General features: G+C 38.9%; 1 protein-coding gene across 1 annotated transcript in view; it reads left to right on the forward strand.

The window, feature by feature from the left end:
* Nucleotides 1-21,674, forward strand: part of MAP4K4 (mitogen-activated protein kinase kinase kinase kinase 4) — a 72,974-nt gene that overhangs the window by 16,793 nt on the left and 34,507 nt on the right. Inside the window, exons 6-16 of the mRNA XM_048495348.1 lie at nucleotides 237-315; nucleotides 3,332-3,507; nucleotides 5,210-5,282; nucleotides 5,798-6,008; nucleotides 9,415-9,576; nucleotides 11,614-11,700; nucleotides 12,322-12,534; nucleotides 14,966-15,127; nucleotides 17,997-18,103; nucleotides 19,880-20,031; nucleotides 21,054-21,151. Of these exons, the coding sequence (XP_048351305.1) occupies nucleotides 237-315; nucleotides 3,332-3,507; nucleotides 5,210-5,282; nucleotides 5,798-6,008; nucleotides 9,415-9,576; nucleotides 11,614-11,700; nucleotides 12,322-12,534; nucleotides 14,966-15,127; nucleotides 17,997-18,103; nucleotides 19,880-20,031; nucleotides 21,054-21,151 (1,520 nt within the window). The remainder of the gene's footprint in view (nucleotides 1-236; nucleotides 316-3,331; nucleotides 3,508-5,209; nucleotides 5,283-5,797; nucleotides 6,009-9,414; nucleotides 9,577-11,613; nucleotides 11,701-12,321; nucleotides 12,535-14,965; nucleotides 15,128-17,996; nucleotides 18,104-19,879; nucleotides 20,032-21,053; nucleotides 21,152-21,674) is intronic.

Below are 21,674 nucleotides of genomic sequence, written 5' to 3' on the forward strand. Positions count from 1 at the left end.
CTCTACATCTGTGAAATGGCAGTTTTCATCCTTGCCTTCTGAAGCATTTTATAAACAGATGGTCTTTTAGGGATCAAGTTTTTATGTATATATGTGATTCTAAGATGTCTAAAATCAAGAGGGACATTTTTGCATTTTGTGTTCGCTGTAGTCCCACCATTGCCCATTTGATACTGTAAAATACTGAATCAAATCAATGATAAAACTGAAAATTAACCATCAGTACTTATTTACAGCTCTCTGTGACATGCACCCAATGAGAGCCCTGTTTCTTATCCCAAGAAACCCTCCTCCACGGCTAAAATCCAAGAAATGGTAGGTGAATGCTCTGTTATTCTGTAATATGATGTGGCTTTTGGTTATAATGTAGCATGTTCCTTTTCAGAGTGTTTCTAAAGACAAGAAAAAATATTTTAGCTGGGCAAAATTGGTCTTTTACACTAAAATGTGCAAAAAAAGGTTTTTTTTAAAAAAAATGGAAATGAAAAATTTAGTAATTCCTGATATTTCTGAATTCCAACAGACAGTAGAAACTTAAGGTGGGGGGATGCTTTTGCAAGCCCAGGAGAACCCAGTGTCACTCTGGCAGTTCATGCTCAATAGAACCAAATTCAAACCAGAGAATCTTTGCAGTGGAAAGTGAAAGGGAGGGGGCACTTTTACAAGCCCAGGAGAACTAGTGACTGTGTGCAGAAGCAGAACCCAGGTCCACCAGAAGTAATGTCAAACTGAAGCATCATAGCAGAACAAATCCAAGCTGGGGGGAGGGGGGCAATGCCACAAAGCCACTCTGGCCAAGAAAAAACTCTCAAAACTGACAAACATATTTAAAATAGATGGAAGCATCCTGGCAAATCAATAGAAACCCCGAAAGGCTCAGAAACAAAGAAAAGCAAGAAGAGGGGCGAACAGTGTCAGCGAATGCTGACTCCTAATCATCCCTGTTAATCCCAAATATTTTTTAAAAAATTTTCAGGACCTATTTTTTCTGTATCCTGAAAAATTCCTGGATTCATTTGGGATGCTTGCCATATCAGATATATTTTCAGTTCAGCTTCACCTGAATGCACATCCCTATTCTGCACTGCTGATTCATAAGCCCAAATGAGATGTGCATAGGTTGTTTTTTTTTAGCTCTGCTTGTTCTAGAAAAATATTTTCTCTTGGAGATGTTACACAAAAAAAGAATCATTGTTGTTGACAGAGCAGCATCTCATTAAGCTGACAAATTGTGCAGTCGCTGAAGGTAAAAATGTTGGTTTTATTCTCCCCACAGCTTAATTTCTGAAACATAACATAATAAGGGAACAGGACAACACCACTGATTCCTAATTTCTATTTAAAGATGGTGTTACAATTAATGAATCATTTATTTAAATGTTTCTGTTATGATTCTGCCTCTTTCCCAGAAGGGAGCCCAAGACTGTTCACATAATGTGCCAATGAAACAGTTTAAATCGATTTACTATTACAAATGTGTGGAAGTGGCCAATGCTCAGTTAAGATAGTCATTAAACACTGATTGTTTTAAGCATGACTACTTGTACTTAAATTTAATTTAATTCAGACAGCTTGGTATAAACAGCAAACGGTACACATCCATTTAGATAAGTGTGTAAACGTTGACAGCAGCAAACACAGAATTGTTGGTGAAAAGGCCTCAATACTGTCATATTGTTGATTAATAAACTTGCTATCTCTGAATCTTCTGTTGGAAACAAAGTGTGTGTGTTTAAGGACTGAACGAAGTTTCATGCAATGTGTTCATTTTTTATCCTTACCAAAAATAAAAGTGTTCATTTTTATCCTCAGCAAATTTGTTCCTTGTCCAAAAATGGATTTGAACCTGAGAGGATTGTATTTCACACAGTGCTAGACTTGTCTCACAGATCTTGTAGCTTAATCAGTGCTGTCATTAAATCAGTAGCACCACTACACAAAACAGATGATTCCATTGCTTTATTTTAGTTAGTCATCATGGTAATTTCATATGTTTCTGCCTTTCTATGGCATGTAGGACTGTGTCTACTATAAAGACACAAAGCAGTAGAAATTGCTTTCAGATGCAGAATTGTATAAAAACTGGCTTGAAAAGAAGTTAGTCCATCTTACCAAATTCCTTCTGAAGAAGGTGAATTCTTGCACTTTTGGGGTAGTGTTAATTTCTAGGGTTGGATAGGTAGTGGAAAATCCGTGTATGCAGCTAAAATGGCATTTATCTCATTCCAGATCAGCCTTGGTATCTGATTTAACATAATGTTAGACCATGGTTTGTCACAACATGGGTCTTATGCTCGTGCACTTTCCTATTTCTTCTCCTCACATGACTTTTATTTAGCATAAACTTGTTCAGATATACTGGTAAACTCTGACTTATAATCAGTCAAAGATCACTAACTCCAAAACTCAAAAGGAGAGGAGGAAAGAGAAGACATTTGTATGTAAGCATAGGATTTGGGGTTTGTGTATCTGAACTAATAGTTAATACCATCAGAGTCAAACCAGCATTGATTATTGATTCTGGCCACATTGACACAACATACTCATTTAAAAACCTTTGTTGTAAATAAACATTGTTAGTCACCTTGACAAGTAAAACTAATGTGTAAGAGAAGAGCACACACACATACTTTGTTTTTGAGACTGGGTTAGGATGTAGAGTGCTTGCAGTGCATTCGGGTCCAGCTACTCCTGTCCATTATGGATTACTTATTTTGCTTTTATTTTCCATCAAAATGTCCTTTGAGGATTATTTTGATAGCTACAGAAATCTTCAGGATGACTGGCTACACAGTGAAGCATGGATTTATTGCATGATTTATTGTTAAATATAAAATTGCAATAAAGGTATTTGATGCAGGATTCCTTTAAAATGAAATATTCCATTGTTGGAAGTCGATTTTTTCTGCCCAAAGAGCAGGAAAACCTCTATATTTACCTATCAGCTAGAATGAGGACTTATTTTATTTCTTCTTAAAGAAGTTCTGTGTTTGAGCTGGACACTTGCTGCTATTTTTCCTAGTAGGATTGTTCTAAATTGCTGTACCAGTGGGCATAATGCGTGCATCAGAAAAAATTAAACAATATTAGCAAGTTATTGCCATTAAAACATTCTCCTTCTCTTATCTGATGCATACATATATAACTTGTTGTTGCTCAAGATTTAATAGCCCTTATCATTGATTTACATTCTTGTGGCTTTGCCAGACTTTTTAAAAATTACAGTTGAGGCTTATCAGGTTTAAGAAAGACTCTTTCTGGCCAAGTTACTTAACTGCTGTTTGTTTGTTTGTTTGTTTGTTTGTAAATGTGCTTTATTTTATACATTTAGGTCAAAAAAGTTCTTTAGTTTTATAGAGGGCTGTTTAGTGAAAAATTATATGCAACGACCTTCTACAGAGCAGCTTTTAAAACATCCATTTATACGTGATCAGCCAAATGAAAGGCAAGTCCGAATCCAGCTTAAAGATCATATAGACAGAACCAGGAAGAAGAGAGGAGAGAAAGGTATGTACCCTTTTTGAGATTCGAATTGCTCTTGTGTGTGTACTGTTTACTTTTGTGGTTTGGGAAATTTAAATTTAGTATTTTGGCAAGGATCCAACAAACTGCTGCATGCCTCATGTGCTTTGAACTTGTGTTTCTTGAACAGTTGTATAGCCTTCCCACCAATATTACATGGCAAGCCACTGTGGAATGTAAAAGGAGTTTCAAATGCTGTTTATGATATAGCATAGCAGTCTTATGTTTCGACACAATGTTATGCTAATAGTTTTGGGAGCATCTGAAGTAGCTTTTTTTTTTTTTACTTCTTCCAAGAGATGAAACGATAGTTGAACTGAAATTGAACTGGCTGAACAAATTGTGATATTAACGTACCTATTTTTTAAAAGCTTCTGGTCAATCTTGCCTATTTTTAAAAAGCTTCTGGTCAATCTTGAGTGCCATTTTGGGATACTGTATCAGATTTACCTATCTGTTTTAATTAATTTACAGAGTATGTGTGCCACTTTTGTGAGGTAGCTTACAAAATAAAAAGCTTCAATAAAACAAAACAGTCTAAAAATTATCAAGCATAAAAAGCCATTAAAACAAGCCTTACGACCATCCATTAATTGCTAAAAAGACGTCAGGATATAGAAAAGCATAACATAACATTCTGAAAAGAATATTTGTAAAACAGTCCTCAATTTTGAAGCAGGCCAGAAAACCCATAACTAAAAGCCTGGGTTAAAAACATTTTAGCCTGCCACACCAAAGAAACATCATAAAACTAGCAAGCCAGGTGCCATCACTGAAATAACCCTGCCTCTAGTTCCCACATGCCTAATCTCTGTAGGCTGGAGCACTGAGAGCAGGGCTTGAGAAAAGGATTTTGTGGGCCAGACAATATGGGAGGAGTTGAAAATACAATTAAAATTCATGGGTGACCCACTTTCCAGCATGAATGATTGGAATTTCTGGTATTGATTCTACTTGCCAAATGCAGTTTACGCCATAAAATAATGCAGCTTAAGATCAGAGTGGTGAATTCTAAACTAATGCTCCTTGTTGTTATCTATGCTCTGGCCCTTTCCGCACGGGCGGAATACAGCACCCCCAGGAACCGAGTTTGATTCCCAGCTCTGCCGCTTGAGTTGTGGAGGCTTATCTGGGGAATTCAGATTAGCCTGTACACTCCCACACACGCCAGCTGGGTGACCTTGTGCTAGTCACAGCTTCTCGGAGATCTCTCAGCCCCACCTACCTCACAGGGTGTTTGTTGTGAGGGGGGAAGGGCAAGGAGATTGTAAGCCCCTTTGAGTCTCCTACAGGAGAGAAAGGGGGGATATAAATCCAAACTCTTCTTCTTCTTAGTAAAAAACCATTATTTTATGCATTCTTGAACATGGTACTTTGATACAAGAGCATTAATGGGGAAATGTATTTTTACTTCCAAACTTTCAAACAGATGGAGGGGTGGGGGGTGGGGTGGGGGAGTAGGGCCAGGTAAGCACTAAGACCCAAGTGAAGCATTCTACAACAAAGAAGGTCCGGCATGCTTTGTTCTATGATGGAGAAATATACAACCCTGCAATCATATTTCTGTTGAAAAGAGTGTAGAGTTTTCCAAATAGTGTTCTATTGATAAAATAATTTATGCATGAAATTTATCTGTGCTGCTATAGTCAACTCACTTAAGTTTAATGATAATGTCTCTCTCCACTAGATGAAACAGAATATGAATATAGTGGAAGTGAAGAAGAGGAGGAGGAAGTGCCTGAACAAGAAGGAGAGCCAAGGTAATGCCATTTTGATGATTTAAGCAACCTAAATTTAAATTTTATAGGCATACAGAGGACCTTCTTTACTACAGAGGTCCTCAACCTTTTTGAGCCTGCGGGCCACCTTTGGAATTGTCACAGGGTAGTGAGCAAAACCACAGAATGGTTTCCAAATGTGGGACCAATCAATAAAATGGCTGCTCAGCTAGATGGACTGAACTTTGCTCCGTGGAGTGATGGGATAGGGTATCTCTCCCTCCCCCCTCCCGCCCCCTGCAATTATCTGTATCTTTTTGGAGACTTAAAAAAAGCCTTTAACTGTTTATCATTCTGGGCAAGGTTATATGTTATCTTTTCTACTGTCTGCACTATTTATCCTAATGTAATTGTAGAATTTCATTGCTGCTGGTGAAATGAAAGATATTATATGAAATGAGAATGAAAAAATTGTATGTTGTTAAGCAACATCTAATATACTCAGCTGTTTGCTGCTTTTTCTTGGGTGTTCTTAACAACTTTCCTTCTTTTCATAGCTCTATTGTTAATGTGCCTGGAGAATCTACTCTGAGACGTGATTTCCTGAGGTTGCAGCAGGAAAACAAGGAGCGTTCTGAGGCTCTTCGTAGACAACAGCTGCTACAGGAACAGCAGCTCCGAGAGCAAGAAGAGTACAAGAGGCAGCTGCTGGCAGAGAGACAGAAACGCATTGAGCAGCAGAAAGAGCAGAGGAGGCGATTAGAAGAGGTAGAAGAAGCAGGCCAAGGTTGACAAGCCACCTCTTTTTAAGTTTTGTCAAAGGACCAGGGAGTGTGGATTCTTGTCTGAGATTCCTAAAATCAGCAGCCGTTGAATCTATGAAGTGTGTATATTCACACCTGTAATGTTAGGTGATCTTTCAAAATTCAAGATTTGCTGCCTGACATTTGTAATGTCCTTATGCTGTAGGAGAAGTATGAGCAAGTCTGCAGATCTGGGTAATCAAACTGAAAATAAATACTGGTTTCTGAAAATTCTCTTCTCTATAAGTATCTGAATTTGGCTGTGAATCTTGATGTGGTCAGGCTTTTTTGTTCTTGTTTTATTTTTATTCATTTGAAGTAGCCTTGACCAGATATACTGCAGGAACTGATTCAGAGCTCACAAAAAATACTCAAAGTAGCAAACATTGTTTTCTGGGTTTTTACTGTGATGGTAGAGCAACACGATTTCACCTTTTTTGAAATTAAGATTGCTCTCTTCCAACTCTAGCCTTTAGAATAGGTACTGAATCAAATTTATAGCATTAGCACTGTTCCAAGTAGTGCCAAAATTGTTTATTTTGGAGTGGGGCAAGAGCAGAGGTGGGATGCAGCCTATTCGCACCGATTCGGTAGAACCGGTTACTAAAATTTTCCTCAGTTCGGAGAACCGGCTGTTAATGATTAACTCCACTAGGGACAAGGGGGTAATCTCTGTCCCTGGGTACAACAAATCTCGTCAAGTGGGGGATGCAAAATCGTCCCCCAGGGCCCCCTGCGGCCCCCCTGCCCCCCATGGCATCCCCCACGTGTGTATGAACTGTATGAAATAATTCAATATATAGTAATTCTATTTTTTTGTTCATTAGTATAAAGGTTGGGAAAGTATTATAGGTAAAGATTTTTCATTTTCTTTTTTTCCCTTGAAATTTATATTGGAAAGAGAGGAGTTTTAACTACTCTTTTAGATTAAGGATTTTGGATCTCTCCCTCTGTTAGTTTTCTTTCAAGTGGAATAGATAAAGTAGTAATAGGAATCTGAAGGGGAAGTTGAAAGTAGGGAGGGAGGGAAATATGGGAAGGAGGGAGGCAATCTAGGATGTTTTAGTTGGGGGAGTTGAGAGATAGACAATTAGATACATTTGTAATATGTTAACAATTGTAAACAGTTTTTGGTTTCTCGCCTTACTTCGCCGGGGGCGAAGGGGAACTGCACCTGAGGCGCGCGCCCTGTGTCCTTGCCACAGCCCCGCCCAGGAATGCCCCGCCCCGGAATGCCTGGTCATGCCCCTGCTGTGCCCCGCCCACCCCCATTGGCACTACGCCACTGTTTGAATCCCACCACCATTGGAACCGGTTACTAAAATTTTTGAATCCCACCACTGGGCAGCGGCCTTGTATTGCCATTATAAATGACAAGCAATAATTGTGAATCCACACTGTGTTGCTTGGAGTAGCTGCATACAGATTACAGTTAGGATTGGCAGTTGGCCAGTATTGCAATGACTCAGCCAGAACTCTATCCTGTTGGCTAATGGTCATAGATTTTAAAAGGTTAGTATTTTCATTATTTCTTGACCTGAAGAACTGATACTCTCTTTATTTCAAATGATACTGTTCCTACTCAAAGGCATGCTTCTGACTTGCTTGCTGTAAAGAAAACCCATTTTCTGAAGTGATGCATTTTGCAAGTACATGAATTCTTTACATTGGTTTTTATTAAAATTATTCAATTCTGGGGAAGGTCCTGAAATGCCTGAAATGCTCAGTCCTGGAATGCCTGAACATTTTGGAAACAAATATGGCAACTCTAAATATATTTGAAACAGAAAATCCTCTTTACAATTTTGGTTGGGAAACCTTCCTGGGTTGGCATAATTGTACAATATCGAAGTAAACATCAAACTATTTTGGCTTCTATTGATCAGACATTTAATGTAAAGATCCTTAGAAAAATATTGACTAAAACAAACTGCTTTGGGAGAAAAACAAATCCCAAACAGACATAGCCAAGACACATCAGATTGTGTCCTTGTTTTACCTTATGTATTGCAAACACAAGTTCAAGAAAGCAAAACCTGGGAAATTTAATTTAAAATGTTCATGGTTTATTTTCTTCTCTGAGCGTCAAACAATCTTACATTTGGACATGTCTGTTTTCTCATCTTTCTGTACTAGCCAAATTATTAGAATGGTTTCAGAGAAACCACTAACCACAGGGGGGTACAAATATCTTCAAATGATCTCTGATTTTATGGATTCAACAATTACTACAGCTAATGTTTGATGTAAGTGTTCTTTGATAACTTTGGACTGTTAGTTGGAAAGGACAAAAATGTAACTATAAATCTCTTATCTAATAGAAGATTATTCTCTTTAAATTTTTGTCTCAGTGGTTCAGGTTTTAATCTAAGATAGTAATCAAAACGATCACTGACTGGAAATGTGCTTTCATGGTAAAATTGCTTTACGGGAGAGATTATTAATACCTGCATATAAGTGATTTATAGAGAAATTAAAGTCCCACTTTTCCTGTTTGTCAGTTAAAAAGAACTGAAAAGATTGTTGTTTCACATCATTTCAAAAGTCATTAATAAAGCAAGTAAAAAGAAACATGCTAAATCAAGAGTGGATAGAAGATGAAAGAAGTTGCTTAAATGTGTTCTTTTTTTCTAATTGATTTGAGGAGTAAATAGAAACAGTTTCATGAACTGTTTCTATAAAAGAACATTTCCATCTGCTCTAGCTAGATATCCAGAATGTACATGCAAATGGTATTTAAATCGTGGTAATTATCCATGTGCTATACAGAGAGATTAGCTATCACCTTCCAGTTTATAAAGTTTCTACTGTGTCCCCTGCTGATGAAGAAATGGTTCAACCCAATGTTTAAGGCTATTTGAAGAAAAAAAATTCTGGACTTTTACATTTCCAGAAAGTTGAAAATTATAGGATCAAACAACATCTTTAAATTAGATCTTCTTTGTTAGATTGAGCTTGTAGGTTCAACTTGACCTCTGAACTCCCAAATAGACTGAGAATATGAAAAGGGTATATGCCCTAGTCTTCATTTCCAAACTGTCGTCTCACCACTGATATTTCTATAACTGCAAACTGTTCCTTGAATTATTGACTCATTTTATTTATAGTTTTCCTTTTTAAACAAAGTTCATTTGTAAAATGCTCCATACGTTTCACTTCCTACTGACTGTAAAAGTAATTCAATAATAAAACAAAATAGTAGTCATTTGTTTGAGAGTAAACAATCAGTTTTAAAAAACAGATGTTGAGGGATTTAGTGATTTGCATAGAAACTTGTTTCTTAAATTCATTTCTGTTTTCAAGTTCCCAGTTTCTCCTGTTGTATAAAGCAGTACATGTATGTAATGTACATACATTTTTATTTTTTGTAGCAACAAAGAAGAGAACGAGAAGCTCGAAGGCAGCAAGAACGGGAGCAGCGGAGAAGAGAACAGGAGGAGAAGAAGCGCTTGGAGGAAATGGAAAAAAGACGCAAGGAAGAAGAAGAAAGGAGGAGAGCTGAGGAAGAAAAGAGGAGAGTAGAGAGAGAACAGGTAAGTCTAAAACAGTTAAAATTACTTAAGTGTTAATTCATTTCCCCTTTAATATACAGAAACAAAGCTAAGGGAAAAGTTCCCAAGTGGCTCAGTAGTTGAATCCTGAAGGAAGGGTGAGACATTCAGACTGCATGTACAATCTTCTTAAATGACATATTCTCAAAAATAAGGCTGCATATTTGATGGATGATATCAACTGTTGGTCTCTCCTCTCTCATACCTTAATAATTTTATATGAAGCCATGTCATTTGAATTATTTGACATAATATAGTCACAATCTTGAGTACATATTGGCATAAAGGGATTTCAAATTTTGTACCATTAGAGTTTTCAAATATCAGTTTCAGTTATTTATTATTTCAATTTGCTCAGATACTGCTTTAAAGTAAATCTTTTTGCAAAATTGTGATGTCAGTCTACCAATTTTGTACATGAATTCTGCATTCTTGAAATAATTTATGACAGTTTAACTGGGGTGGGGGATAATGAAATTATCTAGAAATATCATGAATTTCCTGTTAAGATATATCAGTGGGAAAGATATGTTCAGTATAAGTGGACACATTTGAATCTTAAATCACTTACCCTTTTTATCTAAACGATATGGTGCCTGGCACTACAGGTTATTTAAATATAAAATTTGATTTTTCTGCTGTCAAATGTTTTACATTTCTTAAGTCATAAGGAAAGGATGTATTCATAGCAGCTAAACCCATCACTACACAATACAGCAGAAATGTTGGTTCTTGTTGTTTATAAGTCTTTATGTCTTTGATTGTCCCCATGAAATTGTATTTGCTCACTTAATCCAGTGAGGGAAATGCATTGCTTCTGTGTGCAGTAGATTCAGATGCGCATCTAGATGTGTTTCCACATTGGAATGCTCATCTGGGCCCCATTGAACTGCCTTGATGGGCCATTTGATTTGGCTGGGTGGGGGGGGGGGGGGTTCTACATTTCCATCTGAGATGAGTAGTTCGCAGCTGCATACAGATAAAGCTCAATTGTGGCTACTTGTTGCAAATTCTTGAGCAATAAACACATAACGCAGTGACAGCAAAGATGGACATTTTGCAACCATGACCAGGGGCTTAAAAACGACACATTCTCCTTTACCTAAATTGTGGGTTTGCCAGAATACATACAACAAACTCATGCACATTCATTTTTTCTTCATGAGATTTCCAATAGGTCTCATTTTTCCATAGCAATGAATCATTCATTCGTTTTTGCATACACTGTCTGTATGTGTCTTTGTGTGTGTATGTTTGAGTGCATGTGTTTGTATTACCTACGTTCATTAATTTGCATGGTAAGATATTCTTAGCTTTGGATATAGTGCCGCATATTTAGATTTGGTTTAGTGGGCCAGGGAAAGAAAAGGTGGGAAATTTGTTAGTTTTTGACTTTTAAGGTATCGGCTGAGCTTTCTGAAAGATGCAGTTGGCCTTATACTTGTTCTCTAGTGGATGTTTGTTTTTGTCATAACCACCATGTACTTCAGCCAGTTTGGCATTGTCTGCTTTTGAGAGAGGCTAGGTTAAATCTATGGTTGAGGTTAGTCCTGTGTTTGGCAGAGATTTGCTATAAGAAAGCTTGCAAAAGGTTGCCTTAACTAAGCCTGGCGCTAGCTGTTGCTAACAGTTCATCACACAGTGCCTAAAACTAATTATTTTAATAAAATTTGCATGTTATTTTTGTGTTGGCTGTGTTGAGAATTGCTGTGTTTTAACTCTCAACTTGTTTAAGAAGCGCATTTGCTTAATTTTTTAAACCATTTTCAAAATCCATCAGACCAAGCTGTGACACTTCCCCACGCCCCACCCCAGTTATCTTAGCCTGCAACGGAATACTTTATAGCCTTTTCTCCAGAGGACAAGGTTTTCTTAACTTGTTCACTACGGATTCACAAAATCCATAAGCACATTGTCACCTGAAGGTGGCTTGGGGCAGTTGTTTTTGATGGACCACAGGGGGTTTCGATACATTCCTGTTGTGAACAATTTTATTGCTGGGTAATTTCTATGTGACAGGAGTATATCAGGCGACAGCTAGAAGAGGAGCAGCGGCACTTGGAAATTCTTCAGCAGCAGCTGCTCCAGGAGCAGGCCATGTTACTGGTAACGCACTGCATCTGTTTTGTTCAGTAGCTATAGGAATCCTTTCTCTGGCTGGCGTCCCAGGCTTTCCTCAGTTGGACACAGCTGTACTTTACTGTTCGTATAATAGAACCTTGAACAAAAGCCATTCTTGCTATAGTGTATTGGGCTGGCAGGCACATGTGGCAGGCTATCTCACAGTGCACAGTGCTTAAAGTTGTGACAGTTCTGGTCTGGTAGTCAAGTTTTTGAACAGCCCTTTAGCCTTCTCAGAACAACTAAAGCGCAGATAAGAATATCTTGTGTTAAAATGTGGATATAATGGACAAGTTGTCACTTCTTTTTTCCCCCTCCTTGGAACCCCTCCCCAACCCCATACTGTTTTTCAACAATATACTAGACATCCTTTGTTTTTGTTTTTAAAGAACTTATATATACTACCACTCAGCCATAGTTCTCCAGTTTTAAATTTAGTGGAACATTTCACCAAGAAGAAAACACTTGTTCCTTTTGTCTAATTTAAGTTTTGGGCACACTAGCTTGCATTTTTAGCAGCAGTAAATGCAGAACTCGCCAGGAGACATGTGTGTGTGCCATTAGCCCAGGTGTTCATGTTTTGAATACTGGCTTCTTTTCTCAAAGGAATACAGATGGCGAGAGATGGAAGAACATCGGCAAGCAGAGCGTCTCCAGCGTCAGTTGCAACAGGAGCAGGCATATCTTTTGTCTCTTCAGCATGACCACAGGAGACAGCAACAGCAGCAGCAGCAGCAGCAACAGCAAGAAAGGAATAAACCAAATTATCATACCCCTGAGCCTAAATCTCATTATGAAGCTACTGAAAGACCCCGGGAGGTAAATGCTCTAAAGTTTTGTAAATGAAGTATGGGACAGCTCCATCCTAGCTGGAGGCGGTGGGCCACGGTGTCTATGTGGCACTACCTCTCCACTCCCATAGAGGCTTCCCAGCGGGATGGGGAGGCTCGCAAAGTAAAAAATGCTTCTCCACCATTGAGAAGCCTCCATGGGCCTCAATAGACTTATGCCACCCCAAAGGGTGGCTTAAGTCTGAAGTACAGACCATCAGCATAATGTTGACAAAGGCTGGAATGGAGCCAACAATGCCCCATCCTGCCACCGCTATGCCGCTGGCGGCATGGACCCTTTGACATTGTTGCAGTGTCCAGCACCCCATTCCAGCACTAGGAGACAGCCTGCGGTGGCCACACGCCAACAGAATCACTACTCCACTGGAGGGCCAATCTGCCAGTGCAGTGACACACTGCTCCCACAAGTGGATTCCCCTGTGCCCTTTGGATAGGGCTCTTAAAGCATTATATAGTGCTTTTAGTCTTTGAAGTGCTTCACATTAATCTTTATAGCAATCCTGTTTCGGCAGACAGTTGATATTTTCCCCCTGGTTCAGACCGAGGGTTGATAAAATTCCAGAACCAGTGCCAGCTCATTGTCTCAGTCACTGATGGTGTAGTGTGAAATGAGCATATCTGCTTGAAATAGGGGTGTGATTTCAGATGTTCCCAAGCTGAAACAATTCCCCAGATTTTCTGTTTTGTTTTGGGTCAGAAATACACCCCCACCACCCCCCCCCCCCCCCCGAAGGTATTTCCAAAATCTTCAGGAAAACAAAATCTGCCTCCTGGAATTTCAGGATTATTCTGGCTTCAGCAGAACTCAGTTCAATTTACAGATGGGTGGGAAAGGGAAGAGAAGAAAGATAGAGCCCTGTGGTGAAAGCCAGCTTGTCGATAGGGTCCTTCTCTCTCACATGCTGCGGAGGCAGGAAGGGCTGGAGACTGATCACACTCAACTCAAAACCAACCACCCATGCTATCATGGGCTTTTAAATTGACATGTTTCTGGTCCAGCAGTGGTTGGCGAGCAAGTTAGCACTCCAGTCCTCCCTTCTCATGTTGTGTGGGCTAGTTCTTTTCATATAATATATAATAATCATGGACGCCAGTCTGTTCCAATTCCTGCTACCTCAGCTGCATGTGAGGGAGGGCATTGGCTGCAGCTATGAATTTATGAGACCATATCTGCTTGCCCCAGATTTCATGAGAATTGTAATAATGTCCCTTCTGAAAAAAACAGTTGAAGTTAAAATGTAAACTTTAGAAGTGCACCATCCATAACCTGAAATGTCAGAGCGTCCACAGATTTGGACTTCGACAGTCTTTACCTATTTCACTATCATAAAATTCTTCTATTATGATGTTTTACAGCAAATTAGTGAAAAATGCAAATGGTTTTGGTGTTTCAGTCATTAAGACTCATTGCTTTATAGAATCTGAATCATAAGAGCATGAGAGTTGCTATACTGGCTTAGACTTACAACAACCTTCTTCTTGCGGTGGCTTTTAACATGTCTTTTAGGGTGCTATGAAGCAAAGTGGGAGGGAGATAGTCCTTGTTTATACTAGGTAAATAGTAATCTTCTGATAAACATGAAATCTGTGATCCATTTTTTGCTGTTACAGTTAATAAGAATTGTTTAGCTGTATACTTGGTTAGGTTGGAGTATCTTCCCTATAAAGAAAGGTTTAAGAGTATGGAGCTTTTCAGTACTGAGAAAGATGACTAAAGGGGGGATATGCTAGAAGTTTATAAAACTATGCATTGGGGTAAAAAAAGGTAGATAAAGAGAACAATTTCTGCCTCTCCCATAATGATAGGATTCAATGTTACCCAGTAAAGTTGATGGGTAATAGATTCAGGCCAGATGAAAGGAATGACTACTTCATATAAGAAAGTGCCTTCACGTTGCAACTGAGTTACAGCAAGAGGCTTTCAGGGCAGGTGAGGAGCCAGGTACCTTTTCCTTCCTCTGCAGAGTCTTCATTGGTGGTCTCCCATCCAAGTACAGCCCCTGCTTAACTTCTGAAATCTGATGAGATTCAGTAATGCCATGCCTCCTTCCTTCCCAATTAGTGCTTCGTGTGACAAATAATTGAATTGTGGGATTCATTGCTAATGGGCCTTGTGATGGCAACGAGGGGAGCATTCAGATTTGGAAGGTTAGGGCCATCAGTAGCTACGAGTCATGATGACAAAGGGAACATCCACATTCAGAGGCAATAATAACTGTGTTAGGGGACATCACTTGGCCCTGCCAGGCAACTGTTTGACCACTGTGTAAAACATGATACTGAATTAGATGTGCCACCGGGCTGATGTACGTACTTATGTTTCATACTTCTTTAAAACAAGTTTACTATCAAATATAATGGTGAGCTAAAATGAGTTGATATCCACTTTGGCATTTCAGGTTGATGAGCGATATAGAAAGAATAATCAGGGCTCCCCTGAAGCACAGTCTAAACAGACAAGCAAAGCATTGGAGCCACCAGTGCCTTCACGATCAGAGTCCTTTTCCAATGGAAATTCTGAGCCTGTTCAGCCTTCACTACAAAAGCCAATGGAACCACAGGTAAAAACACACACTGTAAAATGGGGGAGGATATGAAAGAGAGAAGTATGGAAGCCAATGAGATATAACCTTAAACTTGAAGATATTTGTCCTTTGGAAAACACCCTAGAGCAGATCCTTTTGCAGTCTTTTCCGGGGTCTTCTAAGGGATACTCATGCTAGTGTGCAGCAGCCAGTGAGCTCATGAGGTATCGGGTAGAAACCCTTAATTAGACTCTTGGGTTATAGGGAAATCTCAGTGTTTGCATTAATAGGTTATATGGCTCACTTGTGAGGCTTAAGTGTGTTTGTCGTTATAAGATGATAAGAAAGGAATAATCTAGTTAGTAAGACACAAGCTGTGGTGTCGATCTATGCCTGCTAGAAGGTCTTTGGAAGCCAGGACAGCAACTATCATTCATGAAAATACAGTAACTCAAACAGTTGGTTGGATAATTCAAAATAATGTTGGATCCTGCCAGCGGTTTCTGTCATTCTCTTGATCTATTTCCTTTATTCAGTTTCTGATCATCCTGCCCCTTAGTTTACCTTCATCCCAGGAATTCTTTCTAGAATTTTGTCTGTCCCTTTATTAATCATCCCAGCCAAAGAAACAGCGTTCTCTTTCCTCACAGAAACTGGACAGCAAACTACTTGGTTCCCCAGGCAATTAAACATTCCACACCAGCACCTCAGCTTAAGTAAATTTATTGCCACCCACTAAATAAAATGATTTAGGTACATTATTAACAGTACTCATGCATCTGTTGTTCGTTCCGCATACCGGAGGGCCAGATAATAAGCTGTACTTTATGTTGTTACACAAAGATTGCTAGTGCTTACTTGCTTGTGAACTGATCTTGAGGTGTGAGGTGCTTTGGAGTTTGTGAAGAAGGGGTGAAGTAAACAGTTAAGCATTCTAAAAAAAAATCCTAGGTCTAAATACCCTAATTCTAAAATACTGAAAAATACTGTACTTGTCTATTCAAACATTTCCCCAAGCCCTACCTCATTGAGTATGCAGGCTGTTATTTGAAATAATCAGTCAATCAATCAATCAGTCTCTATTGCTGTCACAGACGAGCATTGACCAGTATAAGGTAGCTAAGACACTCACAATTAAAAGGACGAAATACATTAAAACTAATATTCAACAAAGTTCAATAGAACCTTCAATTCAAATGAAGTCTTTTGTGCAAGCAACTTTATTGTTTTACTTCCATACTTTATGTGCTCAGTCGACTGTATAATTAATTAGCCTGTGATACATGCAGCATACTTTATTATATTTTTATACATATTGTATTTTTATACATATTGTATTTTTATACAGTGTGTATATGCCAGCAACGCACTTATATAATGACTCTAGGAAAAATAAAGGATATCTTACTTTTGTTCCCTTCGTTTGACTCTCATAATGCCTTAAAAGCAATTTACTGCATAATCTGAGGATATCACTACATTTTGTTTGAAATGGTCATATTTAGCAGTATTATGAATTTGAGACTTCCATTGCAATTTATCATCTGGAATGGGTATCATTTAAGGTTCATGAAGGCATGGCCTTGACCTGGCACTGAAGCCAGGTCAAGGAATTGCTCTTATTCCTTATCCTTCTGCTTTTTGAATGCTCACAAATGCCTACGTTCTGTATTTGCAGTCCTTTTTATGTTCTCTGGATTCCTTCCTTGCTTTAAGCCCATTATTTTCACCACAAGCTTGCCTTGCATCGTATCCAAGTTGTGCTTCTCCTGCCACCAAACCCCTCTGTTGCCTTTATTCTGTGTTTGATTGGGGCGGGCGAGGGGAGCCAGTTGTACAGAACGCATTGAATGTTCTATGTTTTGTTTCTTTCGTAAGGTACAGTGGTCCCATCTGGCATCTCTCAAGAACAATGTTTCCCCTGTCTCGCGGTCCCATTCCTTCAGTGACCCTTCTCCCAAATTTGCACATCACCATCTTCGCTGTCAGGACCCATATCCACCTTCACGCAGTGAAGTGATAAATCAGAGTTCTGACTCTAAGTCTGAGGTACCTGACCCCACCCAAAAGGCTTGGGCTAGATCAGACAGTGACGAGGTGCCTCCAAGGGTAAGAAGTAGAAAGACAGAAATTTGAGTTTTTTAAAACAACAACAAAAAAGAAACGAAAGGCATGTTCTAGGTTTTTTTATCTAGTGAATGCATGCCCATAGAATGATACTGGTATTGGAAACAGTACTTTGGGGAAGGAATTTGCCCTTGACGTTTTAAATCATGTGGCCTATGGAAATGGGTTGCAGGAGATACAGCATTTATTTGCAGTTCTAAAATACTTATGGGCTGTGATGGTTGCACACAAGAAAATATTTACGTCAGGAAAACATTAATAAACTTTTATGGATTGTAGTTATTTTTCTGCCCTGGTTGGTGGGTACAGCTTGATTTTAGTAGCTGTATTAAGATACAACTGATCCAAAAAGATTCTTTCTTGATTTACTTTTGTCAGGTATAATCTTGCTTTCCCCAGTCTCTGCCTTCTACTGATCCATTTCTAGGCATTTATTGGCTCCTTAGAGCTTAATTTTCTAAATTCTCATGCTGTTACAGCAAATTGCTTTGTGCTTCCCTTGCTTCAAAGTCCTGTGTTCTTTTAAACTGTCATGGTAGTCTGTGAGTGGGTATTTGTGTTCATGTGCTAGCTACCTACTAAACTTTGTCTTCTCAACATCTTAGATGCAGTCCAATTGAGTTTATTGGCCTGTAGTTTAACATTTTTATTCAGTAGTGCTTTTTTTTGCAAAAACAAAAATAATTAAATCTATATAAATTTCAGATGCATCCTTTATCAACTAAAGTTTAGTTTTTGCTATGTTGTCTTAAGTATTTCTTTCTTTTTTTAATGTAAGGTACCTGTGAGAACAACATCAAGATCGCCTGTGTTATCTCGCCGAGATTCTCCACTGCAGGGCAGTGGACAGCAAAATAATCAAGCAGGTCAAAGAAACTCTACAAGGTTTGAAATGCTGAATTATTTTTTGGTTGTTCTTCCATTCATTTTGTAAAACATGAAAATATTAATTTAAGCCACTTTCTGCTGAACCTAGGTAACTTCTAAGAAAGAGCTATATTTTACATTCTAATATTCCAGAGATATTTTAGTGCCATTCATGTGAGATTTTTGTGTTCGCACCGCTGCATGATCTAATTTGTATTATATTGCATCGAGAAGAACAAAGATAAAGACCCTCCCCCCAGCCATCTGGGCCCTGTGGGACCTAGAACAGTTCCTCAGGACCTGCAAGACGGAGTTGTTCCACCAGGCCTTTGGGGAGGTCGGCCGTTGAAAGTGCCGCTCCCTGCGCCCCATATTCCACCTTGGGGGCTTGTCCATATTATGCTGACCCCCGATGAGTTTGTCATTGTTTATGTTATCATCTGATTTTAAGATGGAGGTTGATGGTTTTATTGGTTGTACATTGCCCAGAGCCCTTTGTTGTTTGGATGGGTTAGTAACATGCATTGAAAGAATACACTGAATTTATTATGAGATACCTTTCTTCACTACACCAGCGTGGTTAAGAGCAGGTGGACTCTAATCTGGAGAACCAGGTTTGATTCCCCACTCCTCCACCTGAGTGGCAGAGGCTTACCTGGTGAACCAGATGTGTTTCCACACTCCTACATTCCTGTTGGGGGACCTTGGGCTAGTCACAGCTCTTTGGAACTCTCTTTGCCCTACCTACCTCACAAGGTGTCTGTTGTGGGAGAGGAAGGGAAACGAGTTTGGAAGCCACCTTGAGTCTCCTTGCAGGAGAGAAAGGTGGGGTATAAATCCAAACTCCTCTTCTTCTATATTTATCTTATGACACCAATAAGCAATTGAATTCAGGCATGCTGGAAAGATGATAGATACCAACTATCAGTACTATAGGCAACTTCTGAAATGCATGCTATGATGAATCTTGGAGCATGTACCAACAATGAATCTCACAAGGCAGTGGTTAAGGACAGCTTTCATTCAGAAAATGAAATATGATTAGTTTAATTTCCTAATACTTTAAAAAAATGTTTTGGTTTTTGAATCCCTGTCTGGTCTGAGGTACAATTCCATGTGTGTTCCTGGAAGTTTATATGACAGCAGTCTTCCAAATAATTACAAGTTACAGTAGGGGTGGCCAACCTATGGTTCTCCAGATGTTCATGGACTACAATTCCACTCAGCCAGTTGGCCATGCTGGCAGGGGCTGATGGAAATTGTAGTCTATGCACATCTGGAACACCATAGGTTGGCCACCCCTTTGTTACAGTGAACACACAGATAATTCATGTACACTGGATTGTTCTTTATCAATGCGTTGAGAAATGGTCATGTTAACAGTCAACGCACGCACAGCTAAACATGTGATTTAAATCATCTGTTTATCCAAGTGTTAATCCCTGGTTTCATTTGAAGATGAACTGGCTATTTGTTACAATCAGGTATATATATCCATACATCTCAGTTGTACATGTACAGGGCTTTAATTAGTTCATTGAGTTTGTCCTACTTGTTCTTTAAAATTATTTTTAAATAACAGGGGTACATATACTTTTGAATGCACACTGAAACTTCTGCTTCAGCTGATCATGTTGGATGTTTGCTAAAATATGAATTATTAATACGAAACAGCAGACTAAGAAGATCTTTGGAAAAATAAGACATACTCAGTGTAAGGAAGTTGAATTTCAAGGTTTAAATTAAGATAGATTTAATATGCACTTATTTTATTAATCACCTTCCACCTCACAGCAATACAGAGCCTCGCTTGCTCTGGGAAAGAGTAGAGAAGCTGGTGCCGAGACCAGGAAGTGGCAGCTCCTCTGGTTCTAGCAATTCCGGTTCACAACCTGGGTCACATCCTGGATCTCAGAGTGGATCTGGAGAGAGATTCCGAATGAGATGTAAGAATTTCCATCTTTTACCCACATGACTAGTCTAATGTTTTGTTTTGTACTGGGTAGTTTAAATTAACTTCAGGGATGTCAGTCGTTGAGGTGGGTGAGAGTAAAGTTGTAAAGGACACATTTAACCATTTTTGTTGCTTACATAGCATCCAGAAGTCTTGATTGAAGCCTGTTGTTTACGTAGCAGCCAGAAGTCTTGATTGAAGCCTGTTGATGGCAGTGGTCAGGAATGGGGAGAGAGAGCTAGACTGATTTAATGTCCCTGCCATTTTTGTACTGACTTGACTATTCAAAATGGACATGAACCCCAGCCCTGGAATTATTAATGACAGCAAAGCAAATGAACAACTGATCTTTTAAATGTTAACATGAGGAAATGTTCAACCTAAACTGGAAGAAGCTATGTACTTCTGGCCAGGTATTTAGGCTGTTTTCTTAGGCTTGATGGAGGGTTCATTTTGAGAAGAGTGAACTACTCAAAAGGATGAAGTGAATGTGATATACTCAATACATTATAGGGGAAGATAATATAATCTTGATCGCCAAGATATAGCAGTAGCTTCCTTGACAGGAAGAGGAGAAGAGAGAGATCCCCCCCTCCCCCGCCCAGTTTTCCTACTCCTGCTGCAGATTTCCATTTTTATCTCCACTCTCATCCTTCAAGTCCCAATAGCAACATAAATTTGAAGGCTCTCAGAAGACTTCAGTTAAAAGAGTGGGGAGGGAAGGGAAGTTGCCTTCCTGTAGCTCAGCTTCACCTGTGCTGGTTAGGATCCAAGTCTCAGCTTTTTGGTTAGCTTGGAAACTGTGATCCCACTTTGATTTTTTGTGCCATTTTGTATTTTGGAAAAGAAATCAAAACCCCATGTTTTCATCTACTTCAACAATGGACATTGTACATGGTCAACAGTAGCGCTCTGACATTGCAGCAAGACAGCATACACTAGCACAGCTTGAAAATCCTCTATATTACTTTGTATGCTTCATTTTTTTTCCTGCTTTGTGTGGGTCTTGCATAGCATCATCAAAATCTGAAGGGTCTCCATCACAACGAAATGAAACTGCAGCTAAGAAGTCTGAAGAGAAGAAGGAAGCCTTCAGACCTAGCAAACCTGTGGTGAGTCCAGCGTATTATGTATTATCTCTGAATTTATGTGGTGATACTTTATGTAAAACATTAATACATGGAAGTTATACAGTAACATTTATTAAATTTGTAAAGACTTTTTTAAAGATTTGGAAATGTCAGAAACTAAAGTTTACTATAAAATCTTTTTAATGATTAAAATATGTGGGCTTCATGTAATGATTTGAATTTAAGGGTTGTAGAATCGAAGGAGGGAAGATAATTTTACCACGTCTCCCTTTTCCACTGTTTCTGAGAATCTGATCTGTACTGTCCCCATGGACAGTATTCTAGTGACCTCAGTGGGAAGGGGTGACAAGAAAGTTCAGTGATGCAATGGACATGTCTTCTGTCTTTGGATCCAGCCCTCTTTTGACCCAGTAGCATTATCCAGCATATTATAGAAATCAGTTTTGATTAATGGAATTCATAAAAATGCATGATTTGCAACAGAAAAAGTCTCATAAAGCATTTCAGGTTTTTTCCCCTTAAAAAGTTTCCATTTCCACTGTAA

The sequence above is a fragment of the Sphaerodactylus townsendi genome, linkage group LG04, assembly GCF_021028975.2.
Source record: "Sphaerodactylus townsendi isolate TG3544 linkage group LG04, MPM_Stown_v2.3, whole genome shotgun sequence".
Lineage (NCBI taxonomy): Eukaryota > Metazoa > Chordata > Lepidosauria > Squamata > Sphaerodactylidae > Sphaerodactylus > Sphaerodactylus townsendi.